The sequence below is a fragment of the Petromyzon marinus genome, chromosome 8, assembly GCF_048934315.1.
Source record: "Petromyzon marinus isolate PM22_M1 ecotype Great Lakes invasive population chromosome 8, UKy_Petmar_22M1.pri1.0, whole genome shotgun sequence".
Classification (NCBI taxonomy): domain Eukaryota; kingdom Metazoa; phylum Chordata; class Hyperoartia; order Petromyzontiformes; family Petromyzontidae; genus Petromyzon; species Petromyzon marinus.
The window spans coordinates 7754210-7776161 of NC_133674.1; the positions used below are offsets into that span (position 1 = coordinate 7754210).

Sequence of the window (21952 nt, forward strand, 5' to 3'; positions counted from 1 at the left end):
TACGCGATATAACACGAAAAACCTGTATTATGGATGCTATTGGTTTCGAAAGCCTACGCGCTAAATAGATGTCATTTGAGGTTATAAATTGATTGTTCACGCTTACGGTGGCTTTCAGACCGCATCCATTATTTTCGTCTCCCCCCTCCTCTTCTCCGTGGTGCTAACGTTAAAAAAGACCGCCACTTTTTGCAAATTTTCTTGCTGTGGTTTTCACACCTGGTGATGATTGCTTGTGTTGCAGTCGAAACGTCGTGAGAATTGTATTGTTTTATATTTTTATTATTTTATTGTTTCCCTTCTACGTGACTTTACCGAAAGCACCAAGAATATGAATCCCTGCAGTCACGAAAGCTTTAAATCAAGACATAAAAGACCTTACTAAACTTTCTTATCGTAAACAAAGTGGTTTCTAAGAGTAACCAGCGAGCGATAACTAATTACTTCACGCACGCAGAGCGTCCGTTGAAAAAAAAATTGCGAGTTAGGACGTCACAAAATGGACAATATTGATGTTCACTATTCATACATTTATTTCTCAGAACCCTGATTGGTCAGGCAAGGGGCGGGGGGGGGGGTACTCTGTTGAAACGAAATTCAACAAGAGGGTTACAGTCGCCAAAAAATGTTGAGAACCACTGGGTTGGGTGATGATAATGCACGTGATATCGGAACAATTCATTGTGATGGTGTCGGTGATGAGGTGCAGGTGAGGATAATGATGTCAAGAATGGCTGTAATAAAACGAGGGCAGATGATGATGTGAGTGACATTGAACATTTTCATTGAGGTGGGGGTGTCAGTGATGGGTGGGTGCAGGTGATAATGATGCTGTAAGTGCTGTGGGTGCAGGTGATAACGATTATATTATCAGTGATGAGGGCAGGTGATAATGATGATGTCGGGGATGAGCGTGCAGATGAGGATGACAGCCGCTAGTCACACGAATATGTACATGGTGTGCTTGTTCGCTGTTGCAGTTAAATTAATTTTATTGAACTGGTGAATGCACTGCCAGGTGGATTGTGCCTTGTCCCACAAAAAAATATATTCTCACAACGCAATTTGCCATTAATATTTTAAACATATATTTTTTTTATTTTAATGAGTTTATTTCGTAGAAATACTTTTGATTATTAAAGGGTTTGTATGTTAATAGCTGCTACAGTATTTTAGTAACTATGCATATGCCCATGTAAAAACTGTTTAAGAAGAAAGCATATTTGTTCAATGTAATTCTCATCAGGCCCCATCGGTGTTAGGTGCAGTCTCCAACCCCAGCCTCTCTGTGCTCTGAAGAAGGGCCATTGCCCGAAACGTCACCTATTTTTTATTTAATATTCCACAACACCGTGTTAGGGGCCGTCCATAAAGACGTCACGCACCTGGGGGGGGGGGGGGAGGTCAGACATTTGTGACGATGTTTGACGAGGGGGGGGAGGTTGAGAAATGTGACGTCACATCAAAATGCGCAACTTTAAATAAATATAGAATTAAATTTTGATTTAAGAATTTAAGAATTGTTACAACACGAATTGTTATTGTTATAACAACACTCCTACATCAGAGTGCAGCGCCACATTAAATACGCACTACAATGACAATAGTTTAAAGCGATTTGAGACATGTTTTATTTTTGGGGGGGGGAGGCAGAGCTTTGTGACGTCACATTTGAGGGGGGCTCTGACTTTTTGTGACGCTGTGTGACGAAAGGGGGGGGGGGGGTCAAAAATCGTCCCAAATCGCGTGACGTCATTTATGGACGGCCCCTTACTGACGAATGGCGCCGCAGCAAGCAACGTCGGCAAACAACGCGTTTAATAATTATTACGATTATTTCGTAACGTATGAAAGTCGTCGTGATGGGCAGCCCACGATGATTTGCATGAAGGGGGTCATCCATTTAGTACGTTAACGTGGAGGGGGGAGGGGGGGTTAACCCAAATGCGTTCGCTTGCGTATGGGGGGTCTACTGACAATGTGTTTACGCTTAGCAAACGGGGGGGGGGGGGGTGAAGCGTCGACAATAATTTGTCTCCATTGGATAGTCCGACGGTGGACTATCTGTTTAAACACGTGAATATTATTACTTTTTTTTCATCGTTTCTGCAGTGTATTAAAATCGTCGGATTCGGGGGGGGGGGGGCGGGTGCGTCAGGCGTACGTACGCAGGTGGGACGGGGGGGGGTAAAAATTCCGCGTGCCTGGGGGGTGGGGGGGTCGAGTTGTGACAGATCTTGGCCTCGACCGGTGGCCCCCAACAACACGAGTCGTCGTGTCACGTGACCTCGGCCCGTGACGTCACCACCATCCTCGTGATATTTTCGAATGCGCTGGAGCCGACGGGGTTGGGGTGGCGGGGGAGGGGAGGGGCGGCGGGGGAGGGGAGGGGCGGCGGGGGAGGGGTCTACCACCAAATCTCCCGCCCTCTCCCGCAGCAACGCGCGCGCCCGTTGGCTATAAATGTGCACGTGATCCACGGTTGTCCAATGAGAGGAGCCCGTGAGGTGGTTTCTCTCTCAACCTCCCCCGCCACCTCTCGCGGAAGCTGCTGTTGCCATTTATTGAAGAAGGGCAACGCGAGTGGAGGAAGCGACCAGCGCATTGTGCGGCATCTCCCCTCGACTTTCTCGGCGATAATCGTGCCGTAGTAATCAGCGTGGGTTAGCAGCTAGGAGAGCTGTGCCTCGTTCTGCCTTTGTCCTTGAAGCAGGTCGCGTCCTCCCGTCCCCCCTCTTCACCGCCCGTGAAGCGAGCGAGCGAGCGAGATGCGTCGAGTCATGGCCGGCCTGGCGCTGCTGCAGCTGTCGCTGGGACTCGGTGAGTTTGGAGGAGGTGAGAGGATGAGGTGGCGAGACGAGGTGAACGGGTGGTGGTAGTGGTGGTGGTGATTGGGAGGTTGAAGCGATGAGGTAAAGCGGTGGACGTGGTGTGCGGTGGTTGACGAGCAGGCGAGGTGGTGTGGAAGGGTTGAGGTGGACGAGTGGTGGTGGTGGTTGTGGTGGTAATGATGGTGAATGGGCGATGAATTGGCATACGTGGGTGTGAAGTTGGTAGAGGTGCTGTGGTGGAAGTGAAAATGAGGGGATGAAGAGAGGATGGGGTGATGCGGCGTGGTTCCCTCTCGTTTCCTCTGGCGAAGCGGCGATGATGCTGGAAGTGGTGAAGACATGGAACGCGATGAGGTGACCGAGGCGTGAGGATTCAAAGGCTCTGGGGTGGCTGTTTACTGTTGGTTTTTGTCTCGCTTTTGTAAATGTATCGACTAAGCGAAACGCAAACCTAAGACATTTTACTCAGCCGGTCACGGTTAAGTAATGCGGTTACGAGCAGACAGAGTTGGCGGGGCGGGGGGGTTGGGATTGCTAAAGGGGTGTTTATCAAGAGGTTGAATGCGAATTCGGTCACAGGTTCTGGTGAGACGATGACCTGAGGCAGAAAGTTGTAGGCGGATTTCCCCGAGTCTTTGTCAAATTTGCTGGTGGAGATTTCTAGAACGGGGTTGCGTCTGCTGTGACCGATGCGTCTGTTGTTGTGGAGTGACTCATGCAGCCAGCTATGGCTCTAGGATTTGGTGTTACATGTTGTTTATTGTAAAAAAAATTCGGACGCAGTCCCTGTGATTACTGTTACGTTGCAATTATGGCTTTATTTTTTGGTGATTTCGAAAGCGATTTTTGGTTTGGACATGTTTGTTTTGTTGTAGTACGGAGTTAGACTGATGGCCTTAATCTAAGTTGTCTTGTGGTTGTTGTTGTTTGACTTGCATCCCACTGGGATTTTTTTTTGCACACAGCGTTGGTGTACGGTGCTTTTTTTTTTCAGGAATATTTTTGCTGGGTTTTTTTCATGGATTTTCTGTTTGCACAGTCACACATAGTCACTTTAAGATGTTTTCTTGTGCGTGTTTTTGTTTGTTGTGGTTGCACCCGATTCAAGAGCCGAATGGCTCGCAGGGCTATACCAAAATAAATTAACTGAAACTGATTAAAGCAGAGGAGGTTGAACTGCGCCGAGAACGTTCATCTCGCCCCGTGAGGAGGTGATGGAGGGATTTTTAAAGCTGCCACAGGAGGCAATGGAGAAGGATAACTTTTCGTATGGGTCATGTAAACCGATGGTATTATATTTTTTACACGCTTTTTATTAACTCGCTGTCTGTCGTATCAAATCTTTTAACTCAATTTTAACCCACTTCCCAAATGTGCTATCGACTGCAAACTTGGTATGCTTGTGTCATACTGATGACAATACTATATTCTATCATTAAAGATATATATATTTTTAAACATTATTTTTTATATGTTATATTTCGGCTTGGGTCTAATTGTCCACGCTCAACTGACGTTGGCTGTAATTGGCCCACGGTCTCCTTACGTTGTGGAAAGTTTCGGGGCCACTTCCTGGAGTCGTGGAGTTCTTACATTACTAGTACGGTACATTTCATGAAAGCGTGTTTTAAAAAAGTGTTTTTTTAATGTCACTTATTTTTAGCACGGACCTTAGTAACTGCGGCGTACACAAATTATTGGATGCGGCTGCTGGGTTGGCAGTGGTACACAAGGTGACTTTTGGTTGTTTTGTTTTTACCAGGTAAGACCCATTAAAATAATTTATAGCTCCTTTTTTTTAAAAAGCGACCGTGCCACAAATTATAGTTCAACTTTGTCGCTTGTGGAAATTTATAGCATCCAAATAACTCCAAACGCATGACGTTGCTTCTAAATGTGGAATGGAAGAACCGGAGGACCCAGAGAAAAATCCACGCGGTCAATACCAATACCCGTACCACGGTGCTTGTGCCAGGCTAGGTGCACTGAGGCCACGTGAAGTGTCGTAGGCTCGCCGACAGGAGGTCTCGAGACAGACCCATGTGCCATGGGTTGGCTGACTGATATGAATGGTAGATGCACCAGCTATATCCACGCGACCACTCCAAACATACAACAGGCTTTAGTTGGGAACGAACCCACGACCTCCTGTGTTTACCAGGCGAGGGCGTTAATATCTTGCCACCGCGGCGCCCCAAACAAAATAACTCTGCACACTTAAACTACCCTGTGGCCTGAACAGAGAAACATAATCGGTGACGTGCAAACACGTGCTATGAATAATTACCATTGCCCGAAACGTCGCCGATTATTATTTGTTTTATGGTTATCCGACGGGTTCACCGCTGCCTGGAGTACAGAGTGGTCTTTTGTTTGGCGCCATGTACCTTGGTGAAGCATCTACGGTTACACACTAGTACTATTTTGGAAGTAAACACTCCCCGCAGGTGTATTCGGTCGATTCGCCCGCAAACGAGGACCTGGTGCGGTGTGTAAAAACATCGCCACTGGGGAGACAAAGGCGGCCGGGTGTGGTGCTGGTCACCCACCCACTTGTATGCCGTTCTGGCCTTATAGGTGCTCGCAAACAGCACTTGCCCCCACGGTCTGTTAAGGCTATACAGGGGATCTTTGTTAGCTAATCGCAGACCTTGAATTTTAGTTGAGAACATATTGGTGCACAATGCCTTTTGTTTTGGTCATGGCTTATGGGTTCCGCGTTAGGTATTGTAATACTTCTAATTGGCTTTTCTTGCCACGATTCTACAGGAGACAAACTTACACCAGTTTCATTAATAGTTTCTTGAACAGACGTGTAATATATATTTATGTCCATATATTAAAGTGTGGTAATGAACACTAATGCAATCTTGCCCGTAGTGTTTTTTTAACTATTACATCAGTGCAGCGAAGTTCCTGGTGCATAGTGAGGTGATGGAGTGTACTTTGTAAAGTAGTGGTTATCTTGTTATTGTGATATTTTTTTTGTTGATGGCTATTGTCCCTCGTTACAGTCCTTGTAAATATTTATGGTTATAGATGTTGGTGGTGTAATGATGTTGGGTTCTGGCCATGGGTGGTTAATTCTTAACTTGGTTTTAAGAGCCGTCAATCTCATGCTGTCATGAAAAATTGTTTCCATTGAAATAGGTGACTAACAATGACCATGAGCCATAACCATACAATTAACTCTGCTTCTGATTGAGTTAATACTCAAATTTTAAAATAGCGCATTAAACAAGACGGCCAGAAATAAACATCCAAACAGGGAATATTCCACGTTTCAAAAGCACACGTTTGTACCCAGGAACAACCAGACCGTTGTGTACATTCTGAGCCCTGCTGATATGCTGGCACCACAACTTTCCCATTGAAGTGACTCAGAGCCACATGACAATCCAGCGGTAGCAGCTGCTTTTGTAGCTTCACTGGCTGCAATTTGTCAGTACGTAATACTATCCTTTCCTGACGGGGGGGCTATGGCCATGCAGCTGATTTAATGAATGTTCATGTTGAAAACACCGAACAAGGGAACTTCGTGAAGGTTTTTTGTTATCTCTTGGCCAATTGAAGCCATTTTGCTGGCTAACCACAGTTATCTCGACACAGACGTATATTTGGCTTTTAATCCATTGCTTCGCAAGAAGGTGAACTACAAGCTCCCACCGTGTATGAGAAAAATATAAACTATGGGTTAACGAAGTAGAATTTGGTACCACCTAGGATTTTTGACAATTTTTTTAAGTTATCAATTAAGGCCCAATGACCTATTTAGCTTTTTTTTCAGAAGCGGCCTGTCCACAAATGATAGCTCAACGAAGTGGCTTATCAGGTGGAAATATATAGCAGACAAATAATCGAAAAGCGTGTTTCTAGATGTGGAGGGAAAAATTGGAGGAACTTGAAGGGAAAATCTACGTGACCAGGGGGAGAACATGCAAACACCAAATATACAGCCGTCAGGGTTCTGGATTGAATCCATGACCTCTTGTATACCAGGCAAGGTGGTTAACATCTCGCCACCATGCCTGATGCCATTAGCGAGCACCACTGGGTGGTGTTGGTTGGCCTTCGTTCTAACCACACTTATGGTGACTGGGAATACGATTGCTCACGACAGTCAGGAGGGCACAGTGGCAATGACTGAGATGAGTTGCGAGCAAGTAATCCAATGTAGGGGGCACCGCGTGAACGTTGCTACTTTGCCCCCATGTTACAAGCGAAGTTGCCACTTGGAAAGAGATCCTGGTCAATCGATCAATGGTCACCTTAAGTCTGACAATTCCTCCTGCCTTCGCAGTAGGAGCAAATAGGAATGGCTCAATTGATACAATCAAACCCAAGGTTCCACCACATAAATGCCAATCTTTAGGTGCCTATGCAAATTGGCAACGTAGGTTTTAAGATGCCACAGGACCTTGGTTTTATTGTCGTGTTGTTATGGTCAATAGTCCTGGTAAACGTGTGGGTTATCGGCCATGAATGTGTTTTTACGGCGATTGAGCTTGGTGCAGTTGGTTATAAATTAATCCAAACTTGTCAGCCTATTTGAGAAGTATCAGTTCCTTTTTCATTTGTTCAGTGAATTCTAGGGGAAGTGTTTTTTTTTCGTTCGGAGTGCCTTTATGAAAAGTTCAGCATGTGGTTTGCACGTTACATTTTGCCTTTTAAAGCAGTGTTCCAAGGTTCCCTCAATGAATTGGTAAGGTGCTGAAATGCCAATGATTGGTGGGATTTGCACCTTTTGCTTATCTGAAGGTGACTTGAAAAATCTCCAGAAAATTTGGAAACCCTGCCACAGAAAATGTGCACTGGTTAATGAGGCTGCTTAATTGTGCTTACCTCCATGCCTGAGCCACTGAATTTTTACAACTCGACTATTTTCCAAAAGCTCTGCCTACATTTGGGTTTTGATTGCATGTTTACTGGTGTCAATGTTTTATTTTTATATCATTGTTTTTAAAATAAATGTTTTACTTCTGGTGTACAGCGCTTGAAGATTACCAATTTGGAAGGCACGTTATAAAACAGAATTTATTATTGCTGTTTGCATGGGCCTGGTGTTGCTATGAGCTAGGTGTGATAGCACGGTCCTCTGGTCTGGACAGAGGTAGATTTTATCACTCGCAATTTTTTCGAAAACGCTCAAACCCGCTGTGTGCGACGAGGTAGCCTTAGAAGATGGCAGTACAGCTGTTTTGTTGATGAGCCCATTCGTGCGCACACCCTTGAGTTTTAGTTCCTTTTCAACACGTGGTGAGGTTTATTCGAGGTGCTGTGTTTTCCTCTCTCCCTGAGTAATAAATTGGCCAAGCATCCCAATGCTGGATTTTCCAAGAAATGTTTGCGACCAATATAAACAAACCACGGTATTGCGATCGTGATGATGTAGACCAGGGGCGTGCAAGCTTCAATAAGCACGGAACGCATTGGGAATTGGCTCTCCCCCTGCAGGCCGTGATGGTCACGAACGTGACGTCATGTTAGCCTGCCCGCGGCAAACGGCCCGCCGAGTCCTTTTGCACAAGCATTCGCGGACCGATCCGTGCCTCGTTGTTGGTTTATCCACCTGCTGTAAATCTCGTGTTTGATGTGGCGCCGTCTTCCCTGTCCGTGCCCTGCACAGCGACCGTAGGTGCCGCCCCTCAGAAGTGCACCTACGGCCCGAGCTACTGGTGCCGCGACCTCGGCAGCGCCACCGAGTGCAGCGCCGTGCAGCACTGCGCTCAGACCGTGTGGAACAAGCCTACCGCCGTGCGTGACGCACCACAGCAAGGCCGCGTCGCGACCCACGACGGCACACCGCACGAGCACATCGTATCACGCCCCACTACAGCACACCGCATTGCAGCACGACGCACGAGCGGTGTGCCACATTGGCACACCGCACCACGACACGCTGTCGCACACAACCTTTTGCACCTCACTATTTGCATCAACGGCCACATGCCTAATTGTCAAGTAGAGGGTAGAGCAGAACAGAAACCCGTTCCTCCTTGGCAGCTGAACTGACGTTGTACTGGGAAAGTCTGAACGAACCATTGTGCGCTGAAATGTGCTATCATGGCCCCCAAGCTCCCGACGTTTATCTTGCCATTGCATTGGATGTTATCGATAAACTGGAATGCGGCATCCTATCTGTTGCACTAGTATGCACATGTGACTTTGTGGAGCAGTGATTAGCGTGCTGCGCTACGAACCCTGCGACCAGAGTTCGATTCCTGCTCATGGCCGTCACCAGTGACGATTATTTCAACCGGTCCTGGGCCTCCCCTAGGTCGATTTGGCCTCAAATTAGTACCTGCTGCATGATTTGTAAATATTGCCCCTCGGGAAGACATAGCCAGCTGGGCATGGTGCTGGCCACCCAATCCCTTCGTGTGCCTATACCGGCCTTCATAGGTGCTTGTTAAGAGCACTTGACCCAGCAGTCTGTTATGCCTATGCAGGAGATCTTTATTTTTGCTTGTGGGTGCTGTTAAAGGCTATATAGATTGAGGGAGGGATGTGTGTTTGTTTCTCAAGCAGAACAACCAGCTGTGTGATACTTGCAAGGAGGTGGTGACGGTGGTGCGGGACATGATGCTGGGAAGTGCCACGGAGGTGAGGCTGCTCCCGTGTATAATTATTATTATTCGTTGCTGTTATAACACCGCTTACACCGGTGTGTTTCAGAGGTATTTACACCCGCTAAAGCGACTCACATCTCTCAAACATTGCAAAGGGGCATCCCCAGTGGCAGCTGTCCCCATGTGACTCGGCACTTGGCCTGCCAGTGAGTCTTGTCAAACAGGGGCGATTGCTGTGAGGAGTAATGCCGATTTGAGTAGTTTGTGGGTAATTACTCTTTGGTTCTATTCAGTAAAGTCACGTAGGTAAAAAATAAAACACAAATCACGACATTTCGGCCACAACACAAGCGGCCTTCATCAGGTGAAGGGACCAGGCTGTCTCGAGGACAGCGCTAGAGTGAAACACAGCCACGCTCAGACCGCAACCTTTAAGCTGTGTGCGAGGAAACGAGGTGCCTTGACAAAGGAATTAGCATAAAAAATAGCATTTGATTGGCCGACTTGGCATGATGAACGGTGTAGAGGTGGTGTACATGCGGGTGAACATGCCGGTTGGCGAGGGGGGGAGGGGGAGTCTACCTATTGATGGTGTGAAAAGGGAATTTTTAAGAGCTGCGAAAGTTTGGGGTACCACTACTTGAAAAATATACTGTACCATTGAAAATCAGTTTAATGTTTGGTTCGATTTAGAACATCTTTCCAATGGTTGCTTAATTTGAAACCATCTTCTCGGTTGAAATTGTGTCTGTTTGTAGATCTAAATTGCCTCGTGAACAAATCTGATAAAAACCCGTGGGTTTTCAAAGAACCTTGGTATTGGAGAAAATTATATCGTGATCACCCAGTGTTGTAACAGTGATCCTTGCAGTCACGAAAGCTTTAAATCTATAATTTTTTTCAATGGGAGACCTTTAACCTTGTGATATTTTTTTTATTTAAAGCTTTCGTGACTGCAGGGATTCATATTCTTGGTTCTTTCGGTAAAGTGACTTTACTTGTGATATTTGTGTTCATCAGTGTGACTGCAGTCCCAAATTCTTGCGGTCAACTCTTGACCAATACACACCAATGGCAGCTGTTTGTCTGTTGCTGACTCCCCTGAAGTAACAACACATTTTGGCATGATGGCGTTTGCCCCCATCAACCCCACACCCCTCTTATGCCACCTAGCCCGTGGGAAACATGCAGCCCAAACAACAAAAACAGCTCCTTCTTTGACTGTGCCTCGGGGCTGTCTGACTTGATTTGATGATGGCATTTGCTCCATCAAAGGGCCTTCTCGCGACCTCCCCGTGCTGATTTGGCATGAAGCTCATGGGAGTGAGGTCTGTTATGGCAGGAGTGCCATAAACATGTTCACGACCCATGATTGTAAAGTTACGTCGTTCATGAACAAACCTATTGGGGAGCATGAGTTTGCGTTTATCCCACTGAGCTATAAACTACGTGATTTTTGTTTCCATTCCTCTCGGTTACATCGTCAGTGAGGCTTATCTATCCTTGGCTTTCCTAAGGCCTTAAATGAATAACTGGTAGACTGCAAACACCAGTACCGTGGCGAAAAAAAGGTGACTGTGCAGTGTTGTCCACTCGCCCCTCCTGCCACTGTGGCTGCCCTTGCTTGCTCACTAACAGCACTTGCCTTGACGGCAAACCTGCGGCTCCTAAGCCGCACGCGGCTCTGAAGGAACTGCTTCATGATGTTATTCACAATGCGGTCGCGGCTCTGAGAAATATTGAGGTTTTTACCGAATTCGTAAAAAAAAAATCGACTGATTTTTTAATTTTTTTTTGGGTTGTCAACCCCTTGGCCTATAGGGATAAATGGTGGGATCATTTGCCTGTGTGTGTGTTCTTGCTTTGTCCCCTTCCCTGCCCCACCCCCCACCCCACCCCAGGCTCAGTTGAAGGCGTACCTGGAAAGTGCCTGTTCCATGATGTCCGATCCAGGGCTCATTTCCGAGTGCCGGAAGTTGGTGGACAATTACCTGGACAATGTTTTGGACATGCTCAAGCATCAGATGGTGACTCTCTCATGCCGGCTCTTGGGCACTCCCCAAAAGTATTGTGCGGCTCCCTCTGTAAAAAAAACTAAACAATTTTTTTTTCTTTTTTTTTATATACCAGTTAAGGCGCCCCCTGAGCTATATAGCTTTCAGTAGCGTGACCTGGCTATCACAAATTATAACTCAATAGTGTGTACATTCATAGCCAAATACTCCTCAATGCATGTTGATTCTAAATGTGGAGGGGAAAAAACCAGAGGATGAATAAGTCGCGCGTCCCCAGAAGCATCCTCCGAAAGAAGTCTAGCAACTCGGCGGGGCTTTTCCTAAATGAAATAAAATCGCCATGCCTCGCTGATGTGACCCGGAGACGTGGAGAAGTTAAAATGCGTCTTGTGTTTTTCTTGTCTAAAACGTATTCTGCCTAAAAAAAAAACATTTTTGTTTGAGAGATCCCATGGTCTTTGGACCAAAGAGAATTTTTATTTTGACAACAGAGGTCTTCCCTGATGAATTATTATTAACACTAAACACTTTTAATTTGGTTTTGCTGCATCAGCAGTGGTGTAAAAATGAAAAATATAAAATCAACATTCGTCAAATAACACTGCAGCAAAAATAAAGTGTATAATAGGCAATGTTTCGAGCTTACGTCTCTGGCCTCTTGTCTGTAAAGAAGGGCCATTGCCCAAAACATAATTGTAACTTTTTTAAGGCAGTGTTATTGACAAATGTGGTGTTTTTTTTATTTTATCAGTTTTCTAAAGTCGAAAGGAAACCCTGCATATTCAGGTAGTGTAATATAATGCTGGCATTCTGACTTTATCTGATTGCTTGACCACAAGCACAGCTCCCATCTATTCACTGCTGGATGAGGGCCTGCCGCGTGACCCCATACCATGCGGGCCGTGTGGGCTGTTTTACCGTACTTGATCAGATTTCTTTTTTGTGTACAATCTTGAGAGAAATGTTGGTGAGATCCGTATCAGTCGGTTTCAGCCGGGACTTTTGTGCGTTTGTACAACTAACTGATTTGTATCTCCTTCAAATGCAATATAACATTGAAGTGTGTCAATATTTTATTTTCCGGTGTATTGCCAAACTCGGGTTTGGCTGACAGGTGTGTGACAATCTAAAACTGGGCAAACTAGGAAATAACTCCTTGGAGAGGGGGGGGGAGAAAATGTTTTGAGAATTTGTATGTTTCTTTGTAGTCCTTGTCGCAAAGAACTGAAGCATAGATGAAGGTGGCATAGTAAGGTGTGTGATACTTCCCGTATTTTATTTTCAACGTGCAGAAGGTTATCAAGAAGGCTTCCTCTGCTGTTGCCTTTCAAAAAGTGCAGACGTTGAACGTTTGCTGTACTCGTAAGTCTTCTGTCGTACAGTGACGATATTTGACGGACAAACAGGGTACGTTGTAACTGGTCAAGTGTCGTAAAGCAGCGTAGTGTACCCGACTGACACGGCAATAAAAAATGGGTGGTGGGAAAATGAAAGTCGATGTTTTCTCACGGCAATGGGTAAGACGGGGCCTCCAGGCTGAAATGGGGAAAAAACCAGCAGACAGGTCCCATTTGGGGAAATGCCCAATTTCTAAAAACGAGTCCTTTCGTGTGAAACTTGTGTCTTTTTACAAAATTGAAGGGGAACTTGAGCGAGGGTGTTTTTAGAAAAATGCGGCGGAGTATACGGAAATCGCATGTTTGCTTTGTGCACTTGCCGTTCCCGCATGACTGCAGAGGGAGAAGTTGCGGCGCTTTCCGCCCTTGCTTTGTAATGACTCGGTTGTTACCGATTCGGTAACGAGTTTAAAGTTCAAGTTAAGGCATCCCAGATGACCATTTAATGATACACGGCTCAGCAACGCTGGTCTATGCTGCAATTGGGAAATCTGGTTTTGACCACATTTGCTCCGGTACAAACTCTCCGTGGTCTATATATGACGGCGTCGATGCGGGGTCGGGGGGGGGGTGTGTGTTTGACAGGAAGGTTGGCAGAGCGATGGATGATTGTTATGGCATGGCGTTAGTGCTACACTCTTGCCTGCAGACGATTGGAGAACTGTTGTACCAGTGTGCAAATATTGTGGGGTGGACTCTCATCTCTTCTCCATGCCGCCACTGCGATTCGCCAGGAATGGTTGCGTGCAGAGGCGGCAGCAGATGGCTTTGTGGTTTCCTGCACCTGGTTTTTGTGCGTTACGCATGTTGAACTTCTCGCGCACCGTACTTAGCCAAGTTGTGTTAATCGGAGGTGCGGGGGGGAAGGACAAACTAAACGCAAAAAAAAACATTTTAAAGAAATTACTTTTTAATTTAGATTTGAAAGTGCATAGCTCCCAGTAGCTTCCTAATCTGCAGATCGGTGATTTAAAATAATACTTTCTCCATAATGAAGCTATTTTTTTGATAGTGGATTTTTCTCGTATTCTGTTGGGAATGTAAAGTACCCTTGGTGATTGAAAGCCACGACTATACAAGTCTTGATTTCAGTAGTGCTGTGCCATCTAAAAGAATGGAGCAGTGTTTTGTACATTTTACTGAAACTGCTGATCCGAGTTGGATTTTCAGCCATGGCTAAATTCAGTAGCCAGGGACATCTGAATCGGTCCTCCCACCCCCTCGCACAACCCACACGGACCAGTGCGGTGAAGTATGCTCAAACAACCTTGTCTCACAGCGGATTGATGGAAGAGGGTCTAACTCATTTTGTATTTGCACGTTATTAACTGTGGGGAGACGACGAACCTTCTCTAATGCCTCGAGGACCGATTTAACAATAATTTTATCACAATGGCACTTTTTTTGTACACCACTTATGTAATATGCATGAAATGGACTTAACTTTCTGACGACCTCCCCCAAGATGTGTAATGCTCCGTGCGATGTTCGGTCACTAGTACCCACGTGGCGTTTGTGGCCTGAGTGCCGGGTCTGGCTCGGGGCCGTGTTAGCGTAGCACCAATCCTGAACAACCATTTCATAAACCTCAATGTGCTGCAGTGTGCAGCTAAAAGACTTGCTATTTTCGACAACACTCCCCTTAGCTGTTTCTTCACTGCACAGAGATGGATGGTAATACTGTGGAATCCTACAAACTTCATTTGTGAATATTATTTACGTGATATTCAAGCCTTTGACCTACAAATGTTATAGAATTTAAACTGAACTGAAAAAGCAATAAAGCCACAACGTTGGATCTTGGGACTGAGCGGGCCACTGGCACAGATGTGGTGTTTGGTACACTAGAGGACACACCCTGGCTTTATGCAGCGAGTTAAATACAACTCGAGATTCTGTGCAAGGATGTGACGTTTGTCATGGGCGATTTTTTTGAGACAGTGATATGTGGTTGGGGAAAATGGGAGGAGTTTTTTTATATTGCACGATAATTGGACTCTTCAGCAGAACACACTTTGGAGGTGCGATTTGGCGAATCGTTTAGCTATGGTGAAGGTTCCAACCCGACTGGGCTGTTCTGTGGCCATTATGTGGCAGTACATCAAATTGGTTTGCGAACCCATCATTAATATTGAGTGTCTTGCCTTAATTTTGGTGAGGTTTTTGTCTGGTTTGCTTTCGGTTGGGTAAAACATTCCGCTCGGTGGCGATGTTAACTACTTGGCCTGGTATATAGGGGGTTTGTGGGTTCAATCCCGACCCTGACGGAGTTTGCGTGTCTTTCTCTCCCCGTGGTCACATGGATTTTTCTCCGGGTCTTCCGGCTTTTCTCTCCACATTTTAGGCGTGTGCATTTACATTATTTCAATTATTTGGCTGCTATAAGTTTCCACATGAAAAGCCAACTTTGAACTATCATTTGTGGCCAGGCCACTTCTGAAAAAGAGCTGTATAGCTCTGTGGGCTTTGCGTAGTAAAATTAAAAATTTTAAATATCCCAATGCATAACTACCAAAATGTCTTTGAAAACAAATGGCGTGAATGGTTCCATGTACGTGTGGCGGTGGTTTATATGGGGAACGGTAGCGTAGCGGTTAGCGCGCTACACTTCGAGACCAGAGTTTGATTCTCGCTCAAGGCCAACGCCAGTAACTATCTGAACCGGTTCTGGGCCTTCTCCAGGTTTACTCGGCCTCAAATGTGTACCTGGTTGGGTGTGTAAACATCGCCGCTGGGAACACAAAGGCAGCTGGGCGTGGTGCTGGCCACCCACCCCCTCGTGTGCCGTGCCAGCCTTCATAGGTGCTTGCTTAAGAGCACTTTCCCAAACAGTCTGTTGAGGCTAAGGGGGGGTTCTTTGTCTTTCTGTGCAGGATCCGAGTGTGGTGTGCACAGCTCTGACCGTTTGCAAGACCCAGCAATCTGTGAACGAGCATCGAATCTCCACCAACGACATCCCCGTTCCCGAGGTTCCCATCCTGGAGATGCTGGAGGAGAAGTTGAAGGTGTGTGTGGGGTGCTGCACGCGGTACTGGGGAGCGCCCCGTAGCAAAGTAGCTATCGAGTGTGCGGGCCGTACAGCTGCACCGGAGTCGGAGGAGACCAGGTGCCTGGTTACAAAGAGAGTGGGCGGGGGGCATTTCATTCCCCGCACCAGAGCCCCATGCCAATGATGCGACACCTCCGGCGAGCAAATGTTCCTCCTGCAGCCAACGACGGCTCGGGAGAAGCCTTGATGGAGGGGGGGGGGGGCTAATGCTTGTTTAATTGCCTTGGCACCAGCACAGCCTGTAATCCTGGGTTAAAGTTAATTTTGGTTTCTCAAGTTAGACGATTTTTTTTCTAATGGAGTACTGTTTGGATTTGTATGTACATTGCACCACATCTTGGTGCTGAAGACAATTAAGTGAAAAGCTGTAATTCAGCAATATTTTTTGCATGACGCGTAAGCGCCGCCACTTTCTGTGTGACGAAAGACAGGATGTGTGTGTGTGACCTGCAGTGTGGTGGATGAATGCCGTGTTGGTGAGACGAAACTGTTGGCGCTGCCAGTTGAAGTCCCCCTCTCCGCGTGCGGGGAGTTATTGGCACGCCACGCAGAGCCTGTAGCCTTTATCGCAACCACGGGCACAACACTAATCGAACTGTGCACGCTGGTGCGTGTGCAGAAGGGGAACGGCGACGTGTGTCACGACTGCGTGGCGTTCCTCAAGGACGTGCAGGACCTTATCAAGAAGAACCGCTCCTATGCCGATGCACTCATCGACGCCGTCTCCAAGCAGTGCGACATGCTTGGGCCTGACATGTCCGACGTGGTGAGGACGCGCCCGGGCCCTCCCCCCACCATTGCCATTCTCCTCTTCCTCGTGGGCGTGCGCTCCGTACCTCGTTTTTTGTTTTATTTTAATTCTGCAAAGTTCCGCGTTGCAAGCAAAACCAGGCAAAGGTAGCTGTTAATCTGAGAAATTAGCAGTAAATGTTCTTTAAACTTAAAGGTGCTTGGCACCCATCCACGTTTGGCTGGGACGGTTTCCGTTTCATAGCGGCTGTCCCAAAGCTTTTGTGAAAGTATGGATTCTTTTTTTTGTTCTGCTTTGCTCTGCTCGTGATAGAGATATAAGTGTGGGGCGACTTCAGCGGTGGGCAGGGCCTGCGTGCATTGGGCGTAGCCGTCTACAATGACCAGGAGGCTGCTGTCCATGTTCGGGGCTTCAAAATGAGTGGGCGTGGCTATGTATAAGTAGGCGGTGCTAATTTAGGGATGAGCCTGCCGCCAGCTCACCACGTGGCTCGGTTGGGAACTACCGTAGGTTTTACTAGGTATGCCTCGACTGAAACGAGCGGATTTCTGTGAGCGGCCCTTGGACCCCCATCGCCAGTCGCACTAACCACAGTGCCACCTAGCCGGCCCGCACTCTATAAGCACGCCATGTTTTGCCAATTTTAGCGATATTGATTAATGCCGATGCACAGGAGCAGCCAGGCTGTCGCTGTGTAACGCAAACGTTCACCCCCCCCCCCGCCCCTTCCTCTGTTCCCACCCTCATTAATTTACAGTGCAAGCAATACGTGTCTGCCTACGCCGACCAGATCGTGCAGATGTTCATGGGCTCGGTAAGGAAGGCCTTACTCCCCTCCTGCATGCTCCCCTTTTTTCTTCCCTCCCTCCCTTCTCCCACATTTGTTGTGCCCTTCCCGTAAATCTCGCACGAACACCTCGCACACCCCCGCCGTCAATTCCTCTTCCCTGTCCCCCTTGCTTTCAATGTCATACACACCATTATTATCAAGGTTATTTGGAACCTAGTGTTGTGTAAGCACTGCGACTGATTTTGTGTCTTTTGCTTCTCGAAATGTATTGAAACTGCAGGCCGAGGTACGTACGACGAGTTTTTTTTATGTACACCCCTAACCGCATCTGTGCCCTCTTTCATTTTTAACCCCGACCGTCACATCCTCCACCATGACCTGTGAAACCAACCGCATGCTGCGTGCCTTTCCCTTGTCCTTCACGTCATCATTGGCAGGCTCTGATGCCTGTGTGCCGTGCCCGTTAGTTTCCGTGCAGGCCCCCCCCTCCCCATGTCTCTAACCGCACAGTTCGCTTGCAGCGACGCTAACTCAGCAGAACTAACATAGCACTGATCGGTACCATGCAGCGGGAGCGGTGGCTGGTGGCAGTTGTTCCACAGTTGTTTTGCATCGTTTGTTTATCCCTTACTGTTGAGGGGGCTAGCTGTGTTACTTTTGACGTGGGTGGCAGCCTGCTTTGGAATAATCTGTTGCTTGGTATGCATGTTTGTATGGGCCCACATGATGATGTGTGTGTGTGTGTGTCTGAGTGTACGTCCATTAGTGGAGGGGTGCCGCGGTGGCGATGTTAACTAGCTCACTTGGCATGCAGTAGGTCGTGGGTTCAGTCCAGAGCCTCACGCCTGATATATTTGCAGTTTGCATGTTTTCCCTGCGGTCGCATTAATTTTTCTCTTATTTCCTCTGGTTTATCCCTTCCATTTGGAATAGACATGCGTTCAGTGTATTTGGCTGCTCTAAATGTTCATTGTGATGAGCCACTTTGTTGACCCATCATTTGAGGCCAGGTCACTTCTAGCATACTGAGCCAATATCCCCAAAGCCTGGGTTTGATGCCTGATGATGCAGAGCATTGGTTAAAAGTGAAATATATGCCATTTTCTGAACCTCTATTTTAACTGGTCCTTTTAATGCGTACCTTGCACATTCTGAACATCAGCATTTGAACAAAAATAATACCCTATCAGTATTTCAGGCCACAACACTGTGTCATGCCGGCCTTTAAGTACTCGCGAACAGCACTTCCTTGCGGTCTACACCATTTAAATGGGGGATCATCGTTTGAATGTGTGCGCACCATTGACTAAAACAGTGATGCCCCTCTGACTGTGTGTGTGTGCAGTCTCCAGAGGTCCTGTGCAGTGGTGTGGGCATCTGTTCCAAGGCCAAGCACTCCCCTCTTTTGAGTCTGACCCCTGCGCTGTCCATCAAGGTGAATAGTCTTGCAGACGCGTGCCTTCCCACTCGCTGACCAAAAAAATTATTTGGTCCCAGTTGCACAAGGCAAGCGTGTGATTCCTTCGCTCACTCAATCGTTAGCATGCACTCATGCTAACGCCTGGATGAACTGCGAAACGCATTGTGCAGAGATGTCATTTTTGTCACTGCGACTCCACCGTACGTACCCCCCCCCCCCCTCGTGTGTTAATTTCAGCCCTCGGAGCCATCACCATCGGGTCATTTTAATTATTGATCAATTGCGGTACCAGCATTGGATTTGTGCGAGTACGACCTTGAGTGTGTTACTGTAATTCTAGATTTAAAGCTTTCGTGACTGCTAGGATCCATACTCTTTGGTTCTATTGGGTAAAGTCACGTAGGTAAAAAATAAAATAACAAAAATCACGACGTTTCGGCCACAACACAAGCGGCCTTCATCAGGTGAAGGGACGAGACTGTCTGGAGGACAGCGCTGGAGTGAACAAAAGCCACGCTCGGATCACGACCTTTAAGTTGTGTGAGAAGAAACAAAGCTCCTTAACAAAGGAATTAGCATATAATTTAGCATTGAAATGGCTCATTGAAATAGCTAAGTTAAAGTATACACATCCGCAGAGGCACCCCTTGACAAAGGAATTAGCATAGAATTTAGCATTGAAATAGCTGAGTGATTAGCTTGTAACTGGTCACAAAAATAGCTATGTTAAAGTCAGAGCATATACATTCACCAAGGCACCTAGTACAAATCAAACAGGAGAATTTAGCGAAACACAACCACGCTCAGACCGCGGACCTTTAAACTGTGTGCGAGCAAACAAGGTGTCCTGACAAATAAATTAGCATAAAAATTAGCATTTGATTGGCCGATTTTAGAAAAGAGGTGGTGTACGTGCCAGTGGACTTGCCGTTTGGCGCGGGGGGCGGGGGGAGGGGAGTTTACCTATTGATGGTGTGAAAAGGGAATTTATAAGAGCTGCGAAAGTTTGGGGTACCACTACTTGAAAAATATACTGTACCATTGAAATTAGTTTAATGTTTAGTTCGATTTATAACATCTTTCCAATGATTGCTTAATTTGAAACCATCTTCTCGTTTGAAATTGTGTCTGTTTGTAGATCTGAATTGCCTCGTGAACAAATCTCTGATAAAAACCCGTGGGTGTGCAAAGAACCTTGGTATCGGAGAAAATTATATCGTGATCACCCACAGCGTTGTAACAGTGATCAGCTACGGCAGAAGAATTCGTTCTGCCGTGTTTCAAATCTGATTTGTGCTCGCGAATTCGGTCAGAGACATGTCGCTTCGTCTCCCCGATATAGCAATCACCGCAGGTACAACTCAATTTGTAAACCCTGGGGTACTGTAAGTCAGGAATGACATCCTTCACGGATGGGATCAGATCACGAATTTTGTGTACTGTATTGAACCGGACCTGGATCTTGTGTTTGTTTAGAATTTTGGAAATATTTTTAGTAACGCCTGCTATATATGGTAGTGTGATGGTTTTGACCGGAGTATCAAGTGGTTGTTTCTGTATGGAGGGAGAAACAGCTTGGTGGATGGTACGGTCAGAGTAACCATTCTTTTTGAGGGCCAGGTGTACATGTTTTTAATTAACTGGTCAGGTGGTGTTGGTCCGAAATGCAATGAGCCCTATGGTATAAAGTTTTGAGAGAATTATTTTGGGCTGGGTGGTGGTGGGAATCAGGTTTCAAGTAGGAATCTGTGTGAGTGGGTTTCCTGTAGACAGAATGCCCCAATGAGCCATCAGGTCTCCTCTCAAACAGAACATCTAAGAATGGTAGCTTGCCATCTTTCTCCACTTCCATGGTGAATTTGATGGCGGGATGTCTGGAATTGATGTGGTGTCGGAAAAGGTTCAGAGCTGGGAGGCCATGTGGACAAGTGACGAAAGTGCCATCCACATCTCTTCCACAGGGAAGGTCTGAGGGTGGAAGTCTGGATGGCGTCTGATTCAAATTTCTCCATGAAAATATTGGCTATCACTGGTGATAAGGGGGACCCCATGGGGGTACCCTCATTTTGTTTGTAGAAGGAGCCATTCCAAGTAAAGTAGGTATTGTTGAGGCAGTGCCTAACCAGTGCAGGTGTGTCGGGGTCTAGTCCATGTTGGACCAAATTTTCAATTATTTCAATGGTTTCAGGTACTGGGACCTTGGTGAACAAAGAGACCACATCGAAGCTGACAAGGATATCGTCAGGGGACAGTACAACGTCTTTGACCATAGAGACCAATTGGGCTGAGTTAAGTACTGCTGAGGCGGTCTTGCCAATGAAAGGCAGCAAGGTATCTGACAGAAAACGGGCTAGTCTATAGGTAGGGGAGTTGATCGTGGATACGATGGGTCGTAGTGGGGTGCCTTCTACCTGAATCTTGGGAAGACCATAGAATCTAGGGGTTCTTGCAGCAGAAGGTTTTAGGGAGGGACGTTTAGTTGGGTCGATTAGGGAGGTCGAACTTGTGATGATCTTGTTGGTTTTTATCGCTAGGCTATTAGTAGGGTCATTTTTTATTTCTGACCAGTTACAAACTAATCACTCAGCTATTTCAATGCTAAATTCTATGCTAATTCCTTTGTCAAGGGGTGCCTCTGCAGATGTGTATACTTTAACTTGGCTATTTCAATGAGCCATTTCAATGCTAAATTATATGCTAATTCCTTTGTTAAGGCGCTTTGCTTCTTCTCACACAGCTTAAAGGGTCGTGATCTGAGCGTGGCTTTTTTTCACTCCAGCGCTGTCCTCCAGACAGTCTCGTCCCTTCACCTGATGAAGGCCGCTTGTGTTGCGGCCGAAACGTCGTGATTTTTGTTATTTTATTTTTTACCTATGCGACTTTACCCAATAGAACCAAAGAGTGTGTGTTACTGTAGGTAGGCGACGAGATGTCAAACTAACCATTTGAAATGTGAGCCCGTCGGTCGTGTAACTGATCACATTGCTGCGCAGAGCTCCGGCCCGTCGCAAGACAACGCGCAAGAGACCGGTGGCGCCGTCCCGACTGCGGGGAACGTGGTATTTTTTTTTAAGAGCGTGGTTTCGGCATGCTCGGCGACGTAGCGCGACGTGACGCCGTGTGTGTGCGT

At 46.7% G+C, this 21952-nt stretch overlaps 1 protein-coding gene across 3 annotated transcripts in view; it reads left to right on the plus strand.

Annotated features, from left to right (window-relative positions):
* The first annotated feature begins 2488 nt into the window (after window positions 1-2488).
* Window positions 2489-21952, plus strand: part of PSAP (prosaposin) — a 28103-nt gene continuing 8639 nt past the window's right edge. For 2 of the 3 annotated variants that reach the window (XM_076065580.1, XM_076065581.1), the window contains exons 1-8: window positions 2489-2835; window positions 8458-8585; window positions 9360-9434; window positions 11302-11427; window positions 15686-15817; window positions 16481-16627; window positions 17370-17426; window positions 18748-18837. In XM_076065580.1, the coding sequence (XP_075921695.1) occupies window positions 2769-2835; window positions 8458-8585; window positions 9360-9434; window positions 11302-11427; window positions 15686-15817; window positions 16481-16627; window positions 17370-17426; window positions 18748-18837 (822 nt within the window). In that variant the 5' untranslated portion in view covers window positions 2489-2768. The remainder of the gene's footprint in view (window positions 2836-8457; window positions 8586-9359; window positions 9435-11301; window positions 11428-15685; window positions 15818-16480; window positions 16628-17369; window positions 17427-18747; window positions 18838-21952) is intronic. The other variant, XM_076065582.1, reaches the window with a different exon arrangement.